This window comes from Epinephelus lanceolatus, chromosome 8 (assembly GCF_041903045.1).
Source record: "Epinephelus lanceolatus isolate andai-2023 chromosome 8, ASM4190304v1, whole genome shotgun sequence".
Classification (NCBI taxonomy): Eukaryota; Metazoa; Chordata; class Actinopteri; order Perciformes; family Serranidae; genus Epinephelus; species Epinephelus lanceolatus.
The window spans coordinates 3,969,185-3,991,152 of NC_135741.1; the positions used below are offsets into that span (position 1 = coordinate 3,969,185).

Here is a 21,968-nt window from a genome sequence, read left to right on the forward strand (position 1 = left end):
ATCTGTAGTTCCCATTTACTATAAGTATCAGTTGCTGCGTCTTCATGCACAAAATATTCAGTTTTTGCCCTAATTTTAAAAAAAGACAATATTCTTAAGCAGTTTATAGAGCTAATGATAATGAATAATTAACTATTATTCCTGTATGCATGCAGCTGGGCATACTTTGATTTATGTGCCCCAACATGTCATGTATTACAGTAAAATACAGAACAGCTGAAGCCGCTTGTTATTTTGCTTCTTTGCATCAAAATAGGATTTTTCTTTTCAAAGTTTTCTCAGCAGCGGTGGACTTGTTGTTGTGACTTGCGAACACAGCCTCCCTTTTTCATTCCGTCAATCACCTTCTTGAACAGGTCGGCGATGTTATACTTGTGCATATCCAGGAAACCTGTTGAGTCTTTCATAATGTTTAAAAGTAGATGTGTTTCTCCTTCCGACCAGAAATGTGGGCTTTTGGACATACATACCTAACTACAGCCTTCAAACTGTTGGCGAGATGGTTTATGTACAACGTACAGAGCTGACTGAAACAGCGCATTAAAACCCCAGTTAAGATGTATGAAATGGGCTGTATACATGCCCATAGAATGCTATTAAAACTGAATTATTCCGGCATTTCCCATGTCTTAATTGGCTTAAAAAAAGGCTAAATATGGCAAAAGTGCCCAATTCGGAAAATCCAAAAGCAATATGCTGTTAACATGACCAACATCAAATTCAGAATATTGTCACATTCATAATAACCGGGGAATATTAGTGTGCATGTAAATGAACTCAGTGTAAGTTCTTTGCAGTCACTACGCTCAGTAGTGGAAATGGCGTTTCAGTGACTATTGAAACAATTAGTCGACTAATCGGATAATTATTAAATTTTTCTTAAATTTAGCATGAGGTTGCTTTAATTATGTGGCAAATGATAATAAACACAAGAAAGATGGGTACTTCAATGAAAAATGCATCTTTTATTCAACTTTGCTGCTGATAGGCCGGTTCATACAAAAAGTAAATAAAAATGTCCTATCTAAAACAAATTAGGCACAGTGCTCGGTCAGTATAGACATAAATCCATAAATAAATAAACCTCTGTCCATTTTTTAAGGACAGGCAAATGTGTTTTATAAAAAATAAATAATAAATTAAAATCAAGTAAACATTTTTTCCTGTAAACCAAGGGCAGGCACATTAGCAGCAGTAAAACAGTAAACAAAACAAATATTAAGTGCATTTTGTGAAGTACATTCAGTGGTCAACTGCACAGTCTGTTGCAAAAGAACTTTACAATTCTCAACAGTCTGAAATCTAACGGTTTTAACGACTGACATTTGTAGATACACAGCTGAAAATAAAGCATTCAGAGTTGTCCAAATTCAAGTTGTAAACATGGACTGTGTGATACAACCTGGACACAAACCTAAATACGCTTATAAAATGTACAATGTACATCGAAAACAAAACGTATTGGCTTGAATGTTACTTGAATCTTACAGAGGCGAGTCAGACTCCGTTTCGTTCAACTGTCCGACGTGCTTTTTCTTTAAATGTTTGTGCATCACCGAGGTGCTGCCGTGATACGCAAGGTCTGCTTTGCAAACCTTGCAAGTAATCTTTTTATTCGCCATATCCAGGCTAAAATGCTCCCAAACTTTAGAAGTTTTGGTAGCTGCTGTGTAGGACGCCGCCATTTACAGTCAGGTCCATAATTATTTGGACAATGATACAGTTGTCGTCATTTTGGCTCTGTACACCACCACAATGGGTTTTAAATGAAACAATGAATACCTGCTTAAAGTGCAGACTCTCAGCTTTCATTTAAGGCTTTTTTCAAAAATGTAGTATGAACCGTGTAGGAATTACAACCATTTCTTCACACAGTCCCCCGACTTTAAGGGCTCATAAGTATTTGGACAAACTAACATAATCATCAATTAAACAGTCAGTTTTTCAGAAGTGTTTGGGGCACCATTATCTGCTCAGATTCAACCAAATGTTTCAAAACTCATTGGACGATGCTTCACAGTGCAGTTGGACAATGACCTGAAGCATACTGCAAAAGCAACCAAAGACATTTTTAAGGCAAAGAAGTGGAATGTTCTGCAATGGCCAAGTCATATCATCTGACCTGAATCCAACTGAGCATGCGTTTCTCTTGCTGAAGCCAAAACTGAGGGCAAAACACCCAAAACACAAGCAGGAAGTGCAGACGGCTGCAGTAAAGGGCTGGCAGAGCATCATCAGGGAAGAAACCCAGCATCTGATGATGCCTATGTGTCCAACACTTCAGGCAGTCATTGACTGTAAAGGATTTGCAACCAAGTATTAAAACTGACTGTTTAATTGATGATTATGTTAGTTTGTCCAAATACTTATGAGCCCTTAAAGTTGGGGGACTGTGTGAAGAAATGGTTGTCATTCCTACACGGTTCATACCACATTTTTGAAAAAAGCCTTAAATGAAAGCTGAGAGTCTGCACTTCAAGCAGGTATTCATTGTTTCATTTAAAACCCATTGTGGTGGTGTACAGAGCCAAAATGATGACAACTGTATCATTGTCCAAATAATTATGGACCTGACTGTATGTATACGTTACCGCTTGGCAGAGACACTATTGCGCATGTGCGACTCTCGGCAGAGATTGTAATGAAGTGAGATGCCTCATTCCGTTGGAAAAACACGTCTGGCGACAATAGTCAACAATGGAATTCATTGTCGACTATTTCTATTATTGATTTTTGTCGACAACGTCGACGAATCGTTGCAACCCTACAACCTAGCAGGGTAAAGTTATCTGTTTCCACTTGAAGTGAAGTCTCTAGACCTGAACTACTCTTTAAACGTGCGTTAGTGTTGTCTCGTTACATTTCCAAAGCCTCTGTTTGTTTTATCTTATTATCCATAGCTTAAAATTCAGCAGGATTTACAGAAGAAGATTTGACATGTCCTTGAACTGTCTGTTTTCAATGTTGGTTCATGTCTTATAGCAGAGACCGTGTGTTGACAACTTCTTCTGTAGATTCTGGCTGTGTTGTCAGTGGTTTTCTGACCAAAGTTCACTTAACATCTATAAATGTAGTTATATGATCCCAGTGGACTGAGGGCAGGACAGCAGTCTCATCTAAACACATGCAAACGATAAATAAAAAGGCTTTTATGTCACAAATTGTAGTTAAATACTTAGTTTTCTTTGTTTTTACCGCATTGTTTTCTGATAGCTGTAATAACAGAAAGAGCCCGAGCCGCAGTGAGCAGACAGCAGATTAAGAAGCACTCAGTGACCTCCCAACACAGTGATGTAAAACGTAGCAGTGCCAGGTAAAGAGATGGAGCTCCAGAGCAAAAACCAATAAAAATGAGGGTAATCAATTGTTTTTCCATCTCGAGGAAAATGTGAGAATACTTTGTGCAGGAGATGTAGGTTAGTGTGTCACTGCATGAAACTTGTGGGTGGTTATGTGATCGTGACCTACTTAAGGCGAAGCTTCTTCCCGTGGCCTGTTACCAAACCAACAGATACATGCTGGAGAATGCAGGCAGAGATAAAACAGCGTGCAGTTCATCTGCTCGAACAGAAAACAAGTCAGCTTTCGTTATCTGCCAAAATCTGCAAGATCTCAGGGTTGCATGTGTCAACAGATGTTTGTCTACCGGTCACCAAAGTTACCGATTGTTCTTTTGATAAAGGACATCAGCAGACAGAGTGAGACCCAGAGAGTTTGAGATACCTCTTAGTAATCTGTTCCTTTGATCTGTTGGCTGTTCTTTAGTGTTAAATTTGTGCACATTTTAGCTCATTGATTACTGTGCGCTGTCAGTGAATGCAGGCCTGACAAACACATCACAGACAATGAGTGGAGCTTTTAATATACTCATCACTGTATGAATAGGCTCTGTGAGAGAGTGAATGACGCACAGCCTCTGTTGTTTGATGCAGAACAGGACTGTTCCACTTCACAAAGGTTCTGATGTGGAGGATGTGTGGTTATGAAAGCAGTGTTACTGTTTCTGGCTTTAAATCAGCAAAGGACTAGTTTCCTCATGCTCGTCCGGGGGAGGAAAGGTATTTCTGATTCTTGACTACTCTCATCAGCCAGATAAATACTAGTACAGTGATTCCTAACTGGTCCAGCCACAGGGTCCAGATTCCTCCTTAATCATTTGTTCAAGGTCCACACAGTTGAATGTATTCAGCATCACACTTGCGTTTGGCTATGTCATTGAGTTAATCTGCTGTCTTTGTCATGTAGATGGCTGTTAGTCACTCACTCTTCAACAGGGAACAGCACTCCAAAATAAAAGCTCTGTGCAGGAAATTCACTGTACTTTACTACAAACCTGACATGTTCATGAGTCACCTGTGGTCCATTTAGAATGGACTGGGGACCCACTTTTGGACCAGGACCAACCGGTTACAACCAGTTAGCACAGGAACAACTGTGCCAGATTGTTCAATATAATTATATGAGTAGATATGGGAGATCTCTCAACTTCTTATGTTAGTGACTATGACCACCTGAGTGACAACACATTTCAAAGAGAACAGAAGTACAACAAGCAAATCAGGAACCAGTTTTTACTTAAAGCAAAAGTATTTGTTGAACTCGACATCTGAAAAATGCCCAAATATTTCCAGCTGGTTTGAAATTTCAGATTTAATACCTTGATGTTGGCGCACCTATCTCATGGTAAATGGTAAGCATTGTATTTTTTAACCATGGATCCTATTTTACCACGTTTTTGTGCCTCTGTGTTTTTACATAAAGTCCTTTTTGAAGAAACCAATCTGGACCAACAGAAAAAGGACTCAGTTCTCTTTCTGGTCAACTTCTTTGACGTGGCACTACAGTGCGATTGATGAAGCCCCGCGCTTTCAGATTAACTTAAAATTGGAGGAAAACCTCAGTGTTTGTGCTGTAGACCGTTGCTGTGTGATGTATTCTACATTGCACATCTGGAGACGTGCAGTATCCTCCGTGGACCAAACTACTCCTCGTCCTGCGTCCTTACAAGCGTTACAGGCCAACGTGGTTACGTCTGTTTTTTTCAAGTAACCCAGGTCAACAGCATGTGATCTAGAGGGCTAAATACAAAGGCAAAGAGCAAAGTAAACCTGGAGCGCTTTGTGTTCACAGCGCACAGGTTAAATGAACCGCACCGCAGACTTGAAGCAAACAGAACTTAAACCACCTCCTGAAGTGATCCAAGTTCAGTCACTCAGGTAACATTTGGTGATGCAAGCCGACTTGGTTGGCAGTGCTTGCTTTTGCCTTCCCTGCACTGGGAAACATGTACGTAACATGCAGCAAAGAGCGGTGATCATCATCTGCGCGCTGCATCGCCATCGAACACCTCGCGCATTAGACGCACCAAAGAGCCCAGCCCACTCTGCCACACAGTCGTGCACTAGATGTCGGATTGTTGAAATATCAGCAGAAAGAGATGTAGAAGTGGTGTGAGGAGACACGTCAGCTCTTGGCTTGTAATAAATGTTTTGATATTAAAAAATGTATTATAATATTATAATAGGGCCTATATAAGAATATGATGTGTTTATTTTACTGTAGAAATTCAGGTATGTGTCAGGCTCAGGGCCAAAACTGCTGTCAGAAGTCAGACTCAGGTCTGGTTGGGGTTCATGTAGGGTCAGGCCCAGGGGTGTGGCACATCATCTCGGTCACAATAGTTCCTGTATAACTTTTAATTTGATTTGAAAAATTCATATCGTGATACTGCAATATTTGGACTTGTTGACATACAGTCAGGTCCATAATTATTTGGACAATGATACAGTTGTCGTCATTTTGGCTCTGTGCACCACCACAATGGGTTTTAAATGAAACAATGAATACCTGCTTAAAGTGCAGACTCTCAGCTTTCATTTAAGGCTTTTTTTCAAAAATGTAGTATGAACCGTGTAGGAATGACAACCATTTCTTCACACAGTCCCCTGACTTTAAGGGCTCATAAGTATTTGGACAAACTAACATAATCATCAATTAAACAGTCAGTTTTAATACTTGGTTGCAAATCCTTTACAGTCAATGACTGCCTGAAGTGTTGGACACATAGGCATCATCAGATGCTGGGTTTCTTCCCTGGTGATGCTCTGCCAACCCTTTACTGCAGCCGTCTGCACTTCCTGCTTGTGTTTTGGGTGTTTTGCCCTCAGTTTTGGCTTCAGCAAGAGAAACGCATGCTCAGTTGGATTCAGGTCAGATGATATGACTTGGCCATTGCAGAACATTCCACTTCTTTGCCTTCAAAATGTCTTTGGTTGCGTTTGCAGTATGCTTCAGGTCAATGTCCATCTGCACTGTGAAGCATCGTCCAATGAGTTTTGAAGCATTTGGTTGAATCTGAGCAGATAATGGTGCCCCAAACACTTAAGCTTTCATCCTGCTGCTCTTGTCAGCAGTCACATCATCAATAAATACAAGAGAACCAGTTCCACTGGCAGCCATACATGGCCATGACATAACAGTACCTCCACCATGCTTCACTGATGAGGTGGTGTGCTTTGGATCATGAGCAGTTCCTTCCCTTCTTCCTTCTCTTGTCTTCCCATCATTCTGGTAGTTGATCTTTGTTTTATCTGTCCATAGTATGCTGTTCCACAACTGTACAGGCTTTTTAGATGGTTTTTGACAAACTCTAATCTGGCCTTCCATTTTTAAGGCTAACCAATGGTTTGCATCTTGTGATAAACCCTCTGTATTTATTCTAGTGAAGTCTTGTCTTGCTTACAAGAACAGCAGGATGAAAGCTGAAGTGTTTGGGGCACCATTATTTGCTCAGATTCAACTAAATGCTTCAAAACTCATTGGACGATGCTTCACAGTGCAGATGGACATTGACCTGAAGCATATTGCAAAAGCAACCAAAGACATTTTTAAGGCAAAGAAGTGGAATGTTCTGCAATGGCCAAGTCATATCATCTGACCTGAATCCAATTGAGCATGCGTTTCTCTTGCTGAAGCCAAAACTGAGGGCAAAACACCCAAAACACAAGCAGGAAGTGCAAACGGCTGCAGTAAAGGGCTGGCAGAGCATCACCAGGGAAGAAACCCAGCATCTGATGATGCCTATGTGTCCAACACTTCAGGCAGTCATTGACTGTAAAGGATTTGCAACCAAGTATTAAAACTGACTGTTTAATTGATGATTATGTTAGTTTGTCCAAATACTTATGAGCCCTTAAAGTTGGGGGACTGTGTGAAGAAATGGTTGTAATTCCTACACGGTTCATACTACATTTTTGAAAAAAGCCTTAAATGAAAGCTGAGAGTCTGCACTTTAAGCAGGTATTCATTGTTTCATTTAAAACCCATTGTGGTGGTGTACAGAGCCAAAATGACGACAACTGTATCATTGTCCAAATAATTATGGACCTGACTGTATTAGCGTCATACTGTTACCCATGGCAACAACAAGCATTGCTGAAAGCAAAATTATTATGGACTTTGCGATGGTTCCAAAAAGAGGAGCAGCTTCAGTAGTGTGGAATAAACTGTGGCGTCCTGAATGTTTCATGAACAGCCCCGGACTTCTCAGACTCTTTTACCGCTCTGAGGGAACTCATTCGGCGGCTCCTCTGGCAGCAGCACAGCGTCTCTCCCTCTCCTCTCTTGCCGTGTTCACATGGGAGTCGGTGTCGTCAAGTGATTTCGTCATAAACCTTTGGTAATGTAAACCCTCTTGACGCTCGCAGCTCGACAACAAACTCCATATATGTGAGTGTGTGATAGTTGTGGTATCATAGCAGCCTGTCACAGGTTACAGCCTGATGATTAGAGGAGAAATGGCAGAGCATAAAGGTCCAGGTGGAAAAAAAAGATAAGGAAATCACCTGTTGATTTATATATTTAGATCCCAGGGGACATTTTTTGTATTTGGGAGCTGTTTAAATGTGTAAATTATGGTAGATTTTATTTAGTTGAACTATTAATATTGTAACAGAATCTGAATCTGTTGTTGTTCACAAACTAAAGAAATGAAAGATCATTTTTCTTTAGTTTTTCCTGAATATTTGAAGCAAACTGTGAAACTAAATCACCCTTTTTGTTGCAATTCTGTGTTCTTTAATAAATGATAAAATATTTTTTACTTATTTGCCATATCATCAAGAATATTGTTAGCGCAAAAATACCTTGAATTATTGTGATATTATTTCAGAGCCATATCACCCACCCCCAGTCAGGCCTGATTTTTTTGGTCCCAGTCAGAGCTCCACCCTTCACCCTCCTTGAAGCTGGAAGCTGAACACAAATAGATTTGATAAAACAATTCGTTACCTGATTCATTTAAAATGTATCAAACCCTAATCTCATTGGGACTCATGGGAAATCCACCTGTACCAACTAAAAGGACTGAAGTCAAGCCCAAAGTTAACAGCTGATGTTTAAGACAACAGCTTCCTGAGCTGGACTGACACAAATAAAATGTCAGAATTGTTGTTACCAGGTACCAGGTGGATTGTTCCTTTGCTTGTGATAAAAAGTTTTGGTGGGTCATGAGAGTTAAAGTAGAAACACTTTTCCATTAAAAAGCAAAGTAACATCTGAGGTGACTTCAGAAGTGTTTTCACACACACAAGTTGTGAAACATATTTATTTTTTTGAAGCTTTTACTTCTCATTCACACTTGACAGTTCAGTTATTGTTCTCTCTGCGCTCCTACTGAGAGAGAATAAAGGTGTGAGTGTGTCCTCATTGCGTGTGTGTGTGCACGCGAGCAAGTGCACGCGCGGGCGGGCGAGAAGAAATGAGGTTACTGGGCTGAAGGATTGTGTTGTGGTGCAGTGCTGTGCTGAGTGTGTGTGTGTTCTGCCAGATGTAGGCCAGAGCAGTTATATAAGGACTGATGCATGAGCAGGCACACTGCCAGGAACACCAGGAGGACACAGCAACACACACACAGGAACAGTCTAAAGTGGAAGCACGCACTGACGCTCACACATGAGCACACACAGGCGTTCACGTTTGGGCTCATGCTGATGTGCACAGACGTTTAAATGCATGCACACACACATAACAGCTGATAATGTCACCCAGAATGATTTCTAGAGCATCTCTGATATGACTTGAATGCTTTTTGTCCACTGACACAGAAAGAGGGCAGCCAAAAAATGTGATGAAAACAGATAAGATGCATGTCTAGACTAAGTGCTGGTGACTGTGCAACTAATCGCAATGAGGTGCAAAACCTTAAGATGAAGAGCCTTTTGTGTGTGTGTGTGTGTTGGCTTATTGGACATTTTTTTGGTGGGATGCACTAAGGGACTTTAGACTCCTGACTTCTGTATTTCAAAAAATTTTGGTGGTTTAATGATAAAACTATTTCTGTGTGATCTGATCTGGGTGTAACTCGTGCCCACCTCGACATGAAATGACTTGAATGAACATCAATAGGTGGTCATATCGTTGCAACCTGTCACAAAAAGCAAAAGTATTCAAACCGTGGAGCCACATTTTCAATGTTTCTGCCCCACATATTTGAAAGTTTCGCAGAAAATAGGGTCAGTTGTTCAAATAAACTAAAAAGAAAAAATCATGTCATTATTCTTTTCTTTGACAGGAAGTACCCTGAAGTATGTCCTCTTTGAGTTTTCAAGCTGTCAAATCTAAGCCTTTTATTTTATACTGCATGTGTGGTTTGTCTTGTTGACAAGTGCGTGCATATCACAAGCTTGTTTTATTAAATCAAAAGCCTAAATTGGAATCACCATTTGGAATTTGCAGAGTAGAGCAACAAAAAAGACCCAACCCACAAGTGACGAAGCTCCGGCCCAGGCTTTATAAGTGCGTCTTGCTCTTGTATAAGCAGGCACGTGCATCAAGTGTGCGCGACCTTGCCGGCAAGCTCTGCCTGTCTGCGTGGGGATTGGGAGCAAATGGAGCTTTGCCTGTGAGTGAGCCCTCCTCTGGTTTAATGATCAGGCTAACGGGGTCAGATGGGAGGAAACAAAACTGAGCAGAACATCGTCTGGCTGCCTGGCTGTCTGCTCGGCTCGCCGACTGTCTGCTTTGCCCGCAATCCCGCCAGATTCTGCTAATGATTAGGACTGAGTGCCAGACACAATACAGTCTAGTTGAGTCATGCCCAGTAGTTTGACCTCTGATAACAAAGTGATGCCTGTTAGCAGGCCGAATGTGCAGGCTGTGGAAGCAGAGGTGAAAAAAAACACCTTTTATTATTTAGTAAAGTTTTTTTTGTAAGATATTTTTTGGGGTATTTTTTGCCTTTAATGGACAGGACAGCCAAGTGTGAAAGGCTGGACTCGAACCCGGGCCGCCGCGGCAACAGCCCCATACATGGGGCGCCCGCTCCACCACCAAGCCACCGACGCCCCAAAAAATAATACCTTTTATTATTACTAGTCCATACCCATTGGTAGCTTTGTCACCTTCTACCTATGCCAGTCCTCAATGCCTATGTGCAGTTTCACATAGATTGACCACGTCAGTGAGTAGAAAAACGTGGGACAGACAGAATGACTGACTGACAGAATGACACACTGACAGTTTCCATGATTATGTACAGCATACCATACCGTGACTTAGTCATACCAAACATTAGAAAACACCGACAACATTGGTCCACAGGGGGAGCCACAGCGATCGGTCGCATTTTAGCCATTTTGAAGCATTTTTCTGTTGTTATAGCGCCACCCAGTTGCCAATTAGAGTTAAATTTCTCCAGTCACCGTGAGGCGTCCTGTTCTACATATCTACCAAGTTTAGTAAAAATCCATATGGTGGTTAGGCCTAGATAAGAAATGAGCTCTCTAGCGCCCCCATTTTGTTTGATGGGGTCAATAATGGAGGGGTCCCCTCACATTATGTGTGGTCATATGCCTACAAAGTTGCGTGGTGATGGGTGAAACCCTTGAGATGTTATACACCTTTATGTGATGAGCCACGCCCTCCGCAATATTCATTGCCTTATAGAAGCTCAGTTTTAGTAAGTTTTCCAACTTTTGCCAAGAGGGAACTTTAGATATTGGTCCCTAGATTATGTTCACCCAGTTTCATGCAGATCGCTCAAACTTCCTAGGAAGAGATCCATTTGAAGTGTTTTTCAAAAAATTCAAAATGGCGGAAAATCTATATAAGCGGAAGTTATGGGTTCTTGAGGCAAATGTGTTCCTCATGAGGAGAGGCATCTCTGTGCAAAGTTTCATGTCTCTACGACATACGGGGCATGAGATATGCCCATTCAGAGTTTGACATTTCAATCCGTTGCTATAGCGCCGCCCTTTGGCCAATTGATGTAATATTGCTTCATTGGCATCCTCCCATGACCCTCTACGACTGTGCCAAATTTCACATGGATTGACCAAGTCAGTGAGGAGAAAAACGTGGAACAGACGCACAGACAGAGTTTTTCGTCATTATATAGTAACATATCATCACTTTCTAAGTTGATTTGGCAATCTGTTGCTTCTTTACACATGTTTGTGTCCACCTGATGAACTGAGGTCCAATCTTCACTCTCTTTTATCTCTGTTTTTGGTCTCCACCAACTCCTGAGGGAAATATCTGTCTTTCTTAGAAAAGGTGACAAACACAAACATTTAAATGCAATAAAACAGACTTTAATCGTAACAATTCAAACTAAAATGAAATAAAAGACTAAAAACATTTATCAAAATTCAATAAAAGCAAGACTACAGACACATTAAAGGGGAAATTCACCACCTGTTATGTGTATGTCCCGTCAGTGTTGATGGTAAATGCAGTTGGTTGTGGCAATAGATTCCTCTGTGTCTCAGAACAGATTCCTCTGCAGCTGAACATAATGATGAATTGAAATTTCCAGGAGTTAAGTAAACGCACACACCCTTACTCACACACACACACTATTTACCAGATAGTTTGGCAGCATTGGTAGGAATTTTGGATGTAATATTAGTCAGCATGATTTCGGAGAAGTCTTTCTAACCAGCAGGACAGCTGCTGCCCTTGCCCCTTCGATTGCCTCATCAACAAGGACCGAGAGTTTGTTTCTCAGACCAGAACTGGGGAGAAATGGAGAGCAGCACATTTCACCTTGTAGAGCTATTTAGCCACTTACCCAACCTAAACACCTCAGTGTGTATGTCACAGATTTAGTAGTTGATACCAATGCCAGTGAAATTCCACAACTCTCGATCCCTGATTCGAGACCAAAACCAAATAAAAACAATAAATCCCATAAACATATGAATTTGAATTGAATTAGATTTCAATTGAGGACAAGTGTGAATGGTAGTATGTTTTTCCGAGTTCATGTGTTGGTGTTCACAGCAGTGCAGAGTTACTGTCTTGTCAGGTGTGAAAGGTTGGGCGCCAACACAGATTACGGAGAGCAAAAGTGGAAACAGTCAAACAGTAGATGGTGGTTTATTTATAGAAGGAAGGAAAAAGAAGTCATTTTAAGCACATCACCACCTTCTCATGCAGATGGTTTAAGTTAGCAAGATTCTCACCACCCCTCCCTCCTCTTCGAGTTAGACCTTCAGCCAGTACGTTTGCATGCACAGTTAAGTAGAGCTACAGTTACAGCTTGACTAGGCCATTTAATTGGACTGGTGTCCTTGTCCCAGTATACAAGCACGGGAGGGGGATTGATTTATTGGCCAAAGTATGTCCAACTCCACTACAATAGGTGGAGATATGCCCCCTTTCAGCTTGTCAGTATTAGACCTGTTTCATCACAGACCAAACAATTGACAAACAAGTTAGCTACGGTTAGCTAGCAGCTAACTGCTACCATGCTGGACAACTTTACAGCTTTGTACAATTCGTACATCCAAAAAAGTCACGGTTACTCATTTAATGCTATTGGACTTCTGGGTCAAAGCCCGGGGCGGAAAACTGTGGAGCATGCTCAGAGCACCTCAGTCAGTTTGGGTCTGATTGGCTGTATACATGCAGGAGGAATGCTGAGAGTAAAAGAGGACAACAGGCAGGACCAAAAAGTTTTGCAGCAAAAGTCAAAGAAGAATCAGTGGTTAGGTCATGACTTCAGGGTGTAATCAGAAGATCAGTAACACATCTGTTGTCCTCTCCACCTCCTCCCTGTCTTCTCTCTTCAGGTTTCTCCTTCAGTGTTTGGAGGATCTAGACGCCAACCTTCGGAAGCTCAACTCCCGCCTTTTTGTCATCAGGGGCCAACCAGCCAATGTGTTCCCGCGGCTCTTTAAGGTCAGCATCGACAGAAAACTGAGAGCAGCACCAATAATCTCATTTAAAAAGAATTTCCAGCTTCTCAAACGTTAGGAGCTGCAGCTTTCTGCTGTTTTATGTCATTACAAATTGAGTATTGTTGGTTCAGTCAGATAAAGCAGCACTGAAACATGTCACCTTGTGCTGTGGCACATTTTGATGGGTAAATTGTCATCTTATGTCTCAGGAGTGGAAGATCTCTCGCCTGACCTTTGAGTATGACTCAGAGCCTTTTGGGAAGGAGAGAGACGCTGCCATCAAGAAGCTGGCCATGGAGGCAGGAGTGGAGGTCATCGTCAAGATATCGCACACCCTCTACGACCTGGACAAGTGAGGAAATACAAACACACACACACGGGCAAAAAACAAAGGCTTAAAGGGCTGAAGCCAGTCTACTGTTACACTGATGAATGATTAGAGACAGATGCTGATCACTGATTGGTACCTTGTAGTAAAGGATTTTTAAGGATTTCTCATGCACAGACTGTCCACGTTTGTTACATGTCATTTTTAAAATACATTTTTCAACTTCAAATATTACGATATATACCTTTACTGAAGTATTAAGTTATTTTAGTGGAAGCCGATGACATAAATAATATAAAAGCAAGTGTCTCTTTTAAATTTAGAGAAATGTTGACCTTTGCTTCGTGCCAGTGTTGTGAAGTTTTTGTTTTACTTGTGCTGGCCTTACACACCTAAAGGACTCTTCAAGTGGCTCCGCTGTTGCAGACAAATTTCCAAAATCAGAAGAAAATCATAAGAGTTGTACCTCAGTTGGTGTGTGGTCCCAGGATCTCGATCGCTCTCTCTCGCCTCCGTCAATCAAGGTGTCCCCCAAGGCTCTGTGCTTGGCCCCTTTCTGTTCAACATTTGCATGCTCCCATTAGGCAAGATCATCCGACGCCATGGTCTCAACTTTCATTCTTATGCCGACGACACCCAGCTCTACATCAGTACAAAACCCTCTGCCCATCCAATTGCCTACTCGAAATAAAATCATGGTTGACATCTGATCTACTCAAACTCAACAGCAACAAGACAGAGCTCATGGTTGTGGCCCCCAAGGCACTGCTCGGGAAGGTTGGGGATCTAATCCTAACCATTGACAGTGCCACCATCTTACCATCTGCTGAGGTCCGCAACCCCGGAGTGATCCTCGACTCCACCTTCTCATTTCAGACCCACATCGAATCTGTCACCAAATCTGCTTTCCACCACCTGGAAAACATCTCCAGACTCCAGCCATCACTCACCGACTCAGTTGCAGAAACACTCATCCACTCCTTTATCACTTCCCGCTTGGACTACTGCAATGGTGTCCTGTTCGGGGTTCCTAACAAAACCCCAGTTTTGCAAATTGTGACCCTGCAAGATCCTCAGTCTTTGCAAAATCTTATAAAACTTCACATTGTCTTTAGATGCAGAAAGGTTTCAGACTTAAGTTTTTTAAAAGTATTTCCAGCATCTCCTCGTGCATGATAGATATGAGTGAAAGATTAGATTTTAGATTAAACTTTGACCAGTCTCTTTCTCCACCCCTCCCCAGGATCATCGAGCTGAATGGCGGGCAGCCTCCTCTCACCTACAAGCGTTTCCAGACTCTCATCAGTCGACTGGATCCTCCTGAGATGCCCGTGGAGACGCTCTCAGACACCCTGATGGGTCGCTGTGTCACCCCCATCTCTGAGGACCATGGAGACAAGTACGGGGTTCCGTCCCTGGAGGAGCTGGGTGAGAAAACACACACACACACACACACACACACACACACCTGAACTTAGACAAGTATAGACCTGGACAGGCTTTACAGGCCTCACTGTGTGTAGGCAGCAGGATGAGGACATGTTGAAAGCAGATCTACCCCTGCATAAACAAAAAATAGAAATGTGGCTAAAAATGTTCTCAACAATGCAGCGTAGGAGATGGACTCACAGTTTCCAGCAGCTTTTATATTTTCTTTTCACTCTTTGAGACAAAATAAATCAGTTAGGAAAATGTCAGTGATGAGATCAGTGCAGAGCCCTGAAACAAAAACACTAACACATCACCGACAGTATGATATTAATATACAAAACACAAGTTTCACGCTCAGTGGTTTCAAAATACAAATGTTTAAAATTGCAAAAACGGCCAAAAAACACAGAGCTACCTGTAGAGCCATAGCCCCACCTGGATGTCACACCACACCACTGTTTCTGTGATTTCTGTGATTGTGCTATGGCAGTTTGTCTCCTCGTGACATTCAGTGACATAATGTGTGGACATGATTTGGTACCCCTTACATTTCTGCAGATATTGGGAGACATTTCCAACTTGTTTTTACTCATTAGGAATTACTTTCCCCTGAGGCAGCAAAAGTCTTTAAAAGAGTTTTGGTTGAAGTGGATGTCTTAATCACTTTAAGACCAGACTATTTCTAAAAGACACATTATAAACTGAGTTGAAAAAGCTTGTTAGCGTAGCAACATTAACGCCATTGTACTGTGCTGCAACCCTCTGCATTCAAAAAGAATATATGATGTGAATTTTAAGTATCTAGTCCTACTTTTTCAAACATTATCTCTACCAGGCCAAATCTTTAAGATACTTTAGTGTTAAAGGAATAGTGCACCCAAAAATGAAAATTCAGCCATTATCTACTCACCCATATGCCGAGGGAGGCTCAGGTGAAGTTTTAGAGTCCTCACATCCCTTGCGGAGATCCAAGGGGAGAGGAGGTAGCAACACAACTCCACCTAATGGAGGCTGACGGCGCCCCAGATTCAAACGTCCAAAAACACATAATTGAAACCACAAAATATCTCCATACTGCTCGTCCGTAGTGATCCAAGTGTCCTGAAGCCCCGACATAAAAAGTTGTTTGGAAAAACGTCATTTGAACTCTGTTTTTAGCCTCATTGTAGCCTGTAGCTCTATGGTACCGAGCTCACGTGTGCACGCAAGACCACCGAAAGCACGTGAACACACATGAAGTCGTTGCCCATGTCTCACGGTCTCGCGCAAGCGCACACACGTGCACACGCTGTATGGAGAGGCAGTCAGAGCTACAGGCTACAATGAGGCTAAAAACAGAGTTCAAATGACGTTTTTCCAAACAACTTTTTTTGTCGGGGCTTCAGGACACTTGGATCACTACGGACGAACAGTATGGAGATATTTTGTGGTTTCAATTATGTGTTTTTGGATGTTTGAATCTGGGGCGCCGTCAGCCTCCATTAGGTGGAGTTGTGTTGCTACCTCCTCTCCCCTTGGATCTCTGCAAGTGATGTGAGGACTCTAAAACTTCACCTGAGCCTCCCTCGGCATATAGGTGAGTAGATAATGGCTGAATTTTCATTTCTGGGTGCACTATCCCTTTAAATCTCAGCAGAGCTTTGGCTAAATAAAGCACTTGTCCTGAAATTACAAAGGCAAGAATTAAATTTTAACTAGAATGAATGCATGATGCAATACCTAAAATCTGACCAAATAAAAAATATCTATGAAATTAAGACCAAACACAAAATGATCCCTTCCATGGTTAACACTTAACGCTCATTAGACCTCCTTAAACTGTCCGTCAAGATCCTCTATTTAAAGGTTCATCTAGTCTAAATCTCAGTATTAGATTAATCAGATAACACGTTCACCCTCTTAAAGTTTCTGGCAAGATGTCTAGTTTCCATTCACAAAGGTTACTGTCCATTCATTCAATTAATTGTACTGCAGCTATCTGCCGCCTGCATGTGTGCAGCTATTTCACAGATCGTTAAGATATTTAAGGCGTTAACTCTCTAATGCTGTCGGTGCAGATGTCTGGTGGAAAGGTTTGTTCCACACAAGCTGTTATTTGTCCCCTAAATTAGCCGGGTAACATTTTAACCGGCTTACACTCAGTCAGTCAAGATGTCTAGTTTCCATTCACAGAAGGCCAAGTTCATTCACTCTTAAAGTACCGCAGCCGTTCACTGCTCACACACACCTAATACTATACCCTAATACTCCAAGTTAAAACCTTATTTTGAAAAGTGGATGTAGTCACATGTGAATGCTGGGCCATTTCGATTCATTTACCATAAAGGTCAGAATATACAGTCAGGTCCATAATTATTTGGACAGTGATACAGTTGTCATCATTTTGGCTCTGTACACCACCACAGTGGGTTTTAAATGAAACAATGAATACCTGCTTAAAGTGCAGACTCTCAGCTTTCATTTAAGGCTTTTTTCAAAAATGTAGTATGAACCGTGTAGGAATGACAACCATTTCTTCACACAGTCCCCCGACTTTAAGGGCTCATAAGTATTTGGACAAACTAACATAATCATCAATTAAACAGTCAGTTTTAATACTTGGTTGCAAATCCTTTACAGTCAATGACTGCCTGAAGTGTTGGACACATAGGCATCATCAGATGCTGGGTTTCTTCCCTGGTGATGCTCTGCCAGCCCTTTACTGCAGCCGTCTGCACTTCCTGCTTGTGTTTTGGGTGTTTTGCCCTCAGTTTTGGCTTCAGCAAGAGAAACGCATGCTCAATTGGATTCAGGTCAGATGATATGACTTGGCCATTGCACAACATTCCACTTCTTTGCCTTAAAAATGTCTTTGGTTGCTTTTGCAGTATGCTTCAGGTCAATGTCCAACTGCACTGTGAAGCATCGTCCAATGAGTTTTGAAGCATTTGGTTGAATCTGAGCAGATAATGGTGCCCCAAACACTTCAGCTTTCATCCTGCACGGAGAAAAAGGTCAACCTGTTTTCACACTGTTACTCTAACAAAGCCCTGAACAGAACAGCCTCCCAAGTGTATGTCATATTTATTAGATTTATATTTATACATTGAAAATAAGCAGCAAAGGGAACGGCTAAGAACAGCTGCTAAGGCAACCAATTAGACGCAGCTGGTCATGCTCTGTCGACATTACCTGTGGACTGCCTGCATCCAGCTACATGTTGTATAAGACTTTATTTTTAGTGTTCATGGTATAACTGAAGGATTGTTGACTCAGTCGACATTGTAGTAAACCTGGAAGGTGATCATGATGAATGTTTGCAGGCTTTGACACTGAGGGCCTGCCTACAGCCGTGTGGCCGGGAGGAGAGACCGAGGCGCTGACCAGGATAGAGCGCCATCTGGAGAGGAAGGTCAGTATTTCAGCTGAATGAACGTCAATCAGAGAACATATTCATGGTAGTTTTAATGAGAGAAACACACTGTCAGAAATCCTTACAGACATAACTGTATTAGCTGCAGTGCTTTTACTAATATTTAAAATGATGACCACATATATAATTGTGCCCTGCATCTCCCATCTCTCCCTCCCTCCCCGTCTTCCTGTGTCTCTCTCTGTCTCTGTCTTTCTCCAGGCGTGGGTGGCTAACTTTGAGCGTCCCAGGATGAATGCCAACTCGCTGCTGGCCAGCCCAACAGGCCTCAGCCCGTATCTGCGATTCGGCTGCCTCTCCTGTCGCCTTTTCTACTTCAAGCTCACTGACCTCTACCGCAAGGTCAGTGCACACCTCCTCCACGAAGCTCCCTTTGACTGAAACTGTTTAATGTCAATCCCTAGGGGCACTGGGACTGTGATGGTATGGAGGTCACAGTCAGGTGCACACAGCCATACGCAGAACCCAAGATATTTAGATTAATGTCGTTAATGTGGAGCTAGTCTGAGTGGGCGGAAGTTCGCTGCATAGATCAGCCTCTCATTGGGCGGAACGAGCCACCCGTTGAAGTCCCGCCCTACCACCTCCGGTTGTGTAGCAGTTTTCAACCGTTTTCAACATGTCCTTTACTAACTTTTGCGGTGTTTGATCTTGCGGCGATGTAGCCATTTTTCTGCCATGGTTCGCGTCCTGTAGGCGATATTTTTGTGGGCGTGTTACACCAAAGCCTGTTTCCCCCCGGCAATATTTTTGCAAGCACACCGTTGCTGTGGCACCGCCAAGAACGATTGTGATTGGTTGAAAGAAATACAAGCAGCCCGGGCGTTTTTTTCTCCAATCTTAAAGTGAGAGTCGGCCCAGCCAGACCTTTCTTTTCTTGAGAAAGGTCTGGTGAGCGAGACTAATGTGGAGCCAAACTTCACGAGAACAAGCTCCGCCTGGACGCTTTCAGCTGTACTCCATTGGCACAGGGTGTCTGCAGGTCCTTAAAGGTCATTGAGTGGTCTTAAATTTGAATTTGTGAGGTCTCAATTCCCACAAACTCTTTATCTTATTCAACTGATCCATACTTTAATTTGGGTCGAGCTCTTCTGCACCAAAGTTTCTGATGTTCAGAAATCTTCAAACCCACCACTGAACAAATTTAGTCTCTTTACTTTAAACTTGTTGGCACAATGTAGACTAACCTAACCCCCTTTAATAGCCAGAGCATTGACATTTTTATCTAACCAAATATTTAACTTCAGTCCGTATTTGTTGGTGTTTAGCCTTTCAAGGAAACATTTTCGCTGCAGTCAAAACTGTCTAGGAGCGCTTCCTGGACTCAAGACAAGTTTTGTTGAGGTGGTCTTTGGAAGGGAATCTTTAGACTGAGAAAACAAGGAAGACTCCAAGGCACTCTCAGTTGAACAAAGTTAAAAAGCCTTTATTTTAATGGCTTGGTAACATTTCCCTTTAAAAAAACTCCGACGCGTTTCAGCAATTAAGCCTTCATCAGGGAGTCAAACAGTTCTCAACAGGAAGGAGAGTTTCTTAAAGCATCAGAAACCTCCACCTGGCAGGAGTGCTGGTCAGGTGACAATTGCCATTACATAAAAGCATCCAGCAGATGTCATCCTTACAACACAGTCAGAGATAAGTATCATACATTTCTCAAGAAGGTCAAACATGAATATAGAAGGTCAACATGCAAAACACATTACAGTCAGGTTAAAAAATAAACCATGCAGAGAGTAAACTCAAACAACATAAAACAGACACTAAAGTCAAGATCCTCATTCAGGCCTGGATATTTAGTGGCCTGTAGTTTATAAATCCAAAAGGTTTCCCTCTGATTTAACTGTCTCTGTCTATCCCCTTTCCTCAAGGACAGTGGAATGTGAAAACTCTTCTCCTGTTTGCTGCACACACCTGCACCTGTATTAACAGGGCAGTCTCGCAGCACCACAAAGCACCATAAATTACATCTATATAACCACATTAACTAATATATATATTCTAATGGAGGAACTTTTTGTCTTTTCCTCTTTTTTTTGGGTTGATGACATAAATTATGAAGACCTCCGAAGCTTACACCGCTTATATTGAAGGTAATATTCTCTGTTCTTGTTCTTGCTTCGTTTATCTTCACCCAGGTGAAAAAGAACAGTTCTCCTCCACTCTCCCTGTACGGCCAATTACTGTGGCGGGAGTTCTTCTACACCACGGCGACCAACAACCCGCGCTTCGACAAGATGGAGGGCAACCCCATCTGCGTCCGCATCCCCTGGGACAAAAATCCCGAAGCACTTGCCAAGTGGGCTGAGGCAAAGACGGGTTTTCCCTGGATAGACGCCATCATGACTCAGCTGAGGCAGGAGGGCTGGATCCATCACCTGGCCAGGCACGCGGTGGCGTGCTTCCTCACTCGGGGCGACCTGTGGATCAGCTGGGAGGAAGGGATGAAGGTGAGGATGCAGCACAGTGGGGGAACAACAGAGGATATAAGACATGACATCATCTGGAATAATAAGTGTTGTCCAGTTTTGGCTCATTTGATTTTAGTAAAAAAAAATATTTATCCCAAACAAACACTAGCGGCCCATTGAGGCCTGTCTAGGTCATTTTTAAATGCCAAATGAAGCAAACGTGCATCAGTGCTGAATGTCTCAATAAAAAACTTCCGTTTATCTGTCAGGGTTTAGCTCACTGACGCTCTGCCTCAAATGTTAAACTAACATCTGGAGAATCTGTTGTCTTTGTGCTGCAGGTCTTTGAGGAGCTGCTTCTGGACGCAGACTGGAGCGTGAACGCAGGCAGCTGGATGTGGCTGTCCTGCAGTTCATTTTTCCAGCAGTTTTTCCACTGCTACTGCCCCGTGGGCTTTGGCAGGCGCACCGACCCCAACGGGGACTTCATTAGGTGGGTACCTTTCCTGGCATCGCCCATTGGTGCAAACTGCTGACCCTCCCACCTGGATGGCACCCTTCGTCCCTCTGTCTCTCTGGAGTACATGCATACAGGGAAACACAAAGGCACTCAGAGAGCAGGAAGAACCAGGCCATGATCACGTAGACACGGGACCAGAAAACACATCTATACACATGTGCATATACAAAATTAAGGCAGGTTATTGTGTCAAAGGGGCTTTAAAATTAATTTATGTTACATATGACACATCTTTTTGAGCAGGTGTAACAATTGAGGGCAGGTTTTAAGATGGGTCTTCTTGTAGTGACTAATTTATCACAGAGTTTACATGTCAGTGATATTTCATACCCGTTATCTCCCACACACAGTCAAGTATTTTAGTTATTTTTAAAGAGTTAAGCCAGTTATTATAATGACCACGACTAGACAAACAGACAAGAGACACACACGCCAACACACAGCTCACACACCGTCACAGGTTTAATTAACCAGACAAAAGCAGAGAGAGATGGAGGGATAAAGGGGGACTTCCAGATCTCTCGGTAAGTCAATGAACAAGAATAAGCATCCTTCCCTCCTCTCCTTTTTTATTTTTGCCCGTCAGTCCTTTTTCTTTTCTGTGAAACTTCAGCACTTTAGTTTTTGGAATTAGGCATGTCTTTTGTAATAATTTCAGTGTCACAGTGTCCTTCTTGCGTGCCTTTTA

The 21,968-nt window shown here is 42.3% G+C and overlaps 1 protein-coding gene across 1 annotated transcript in view; it reads left to right on the forward strand.

The window, feature by feature from the left end:
* Window positions 1–21,968, forward strand: part of cry3a (cryptochrome circadian regulator 3a) — a 47,606-nt gene that overhangs the window by 14,734 nt on the left and 10,904 nt on the right. Inside the window, exons 3-9 of the mRNA XM_033629534.2 lie at window positions 13,074–13,182; window positions 13,391–13,533; window positions 14,753–14,937; window positions 18,243–18,331; window positions 18,554–18,694; window positions 20,488–20,799; window positions 21,102–21,253. Of these exons, the coding sequence (XP_033485425.2) occupies window positions 13,074–13,182; window positions 13,391–13,533; window positions 14,753–14,937; window positions 18,243–18,331; window positions 18,554–18,694; window positions 20,488–20,799; window positions 21,102–21,253 (1,131 nt within the window). The remainder of the gene's footprint in view (window positions 1–13,073; window positions 13,183–13,390; window positions 13,534–14,752; window positions 14,938–18,242; window positions 18,332–18,553; window positions 18,695–20,487; window positions 20,800–21,101; window positions 21,254–21,968) is intronic.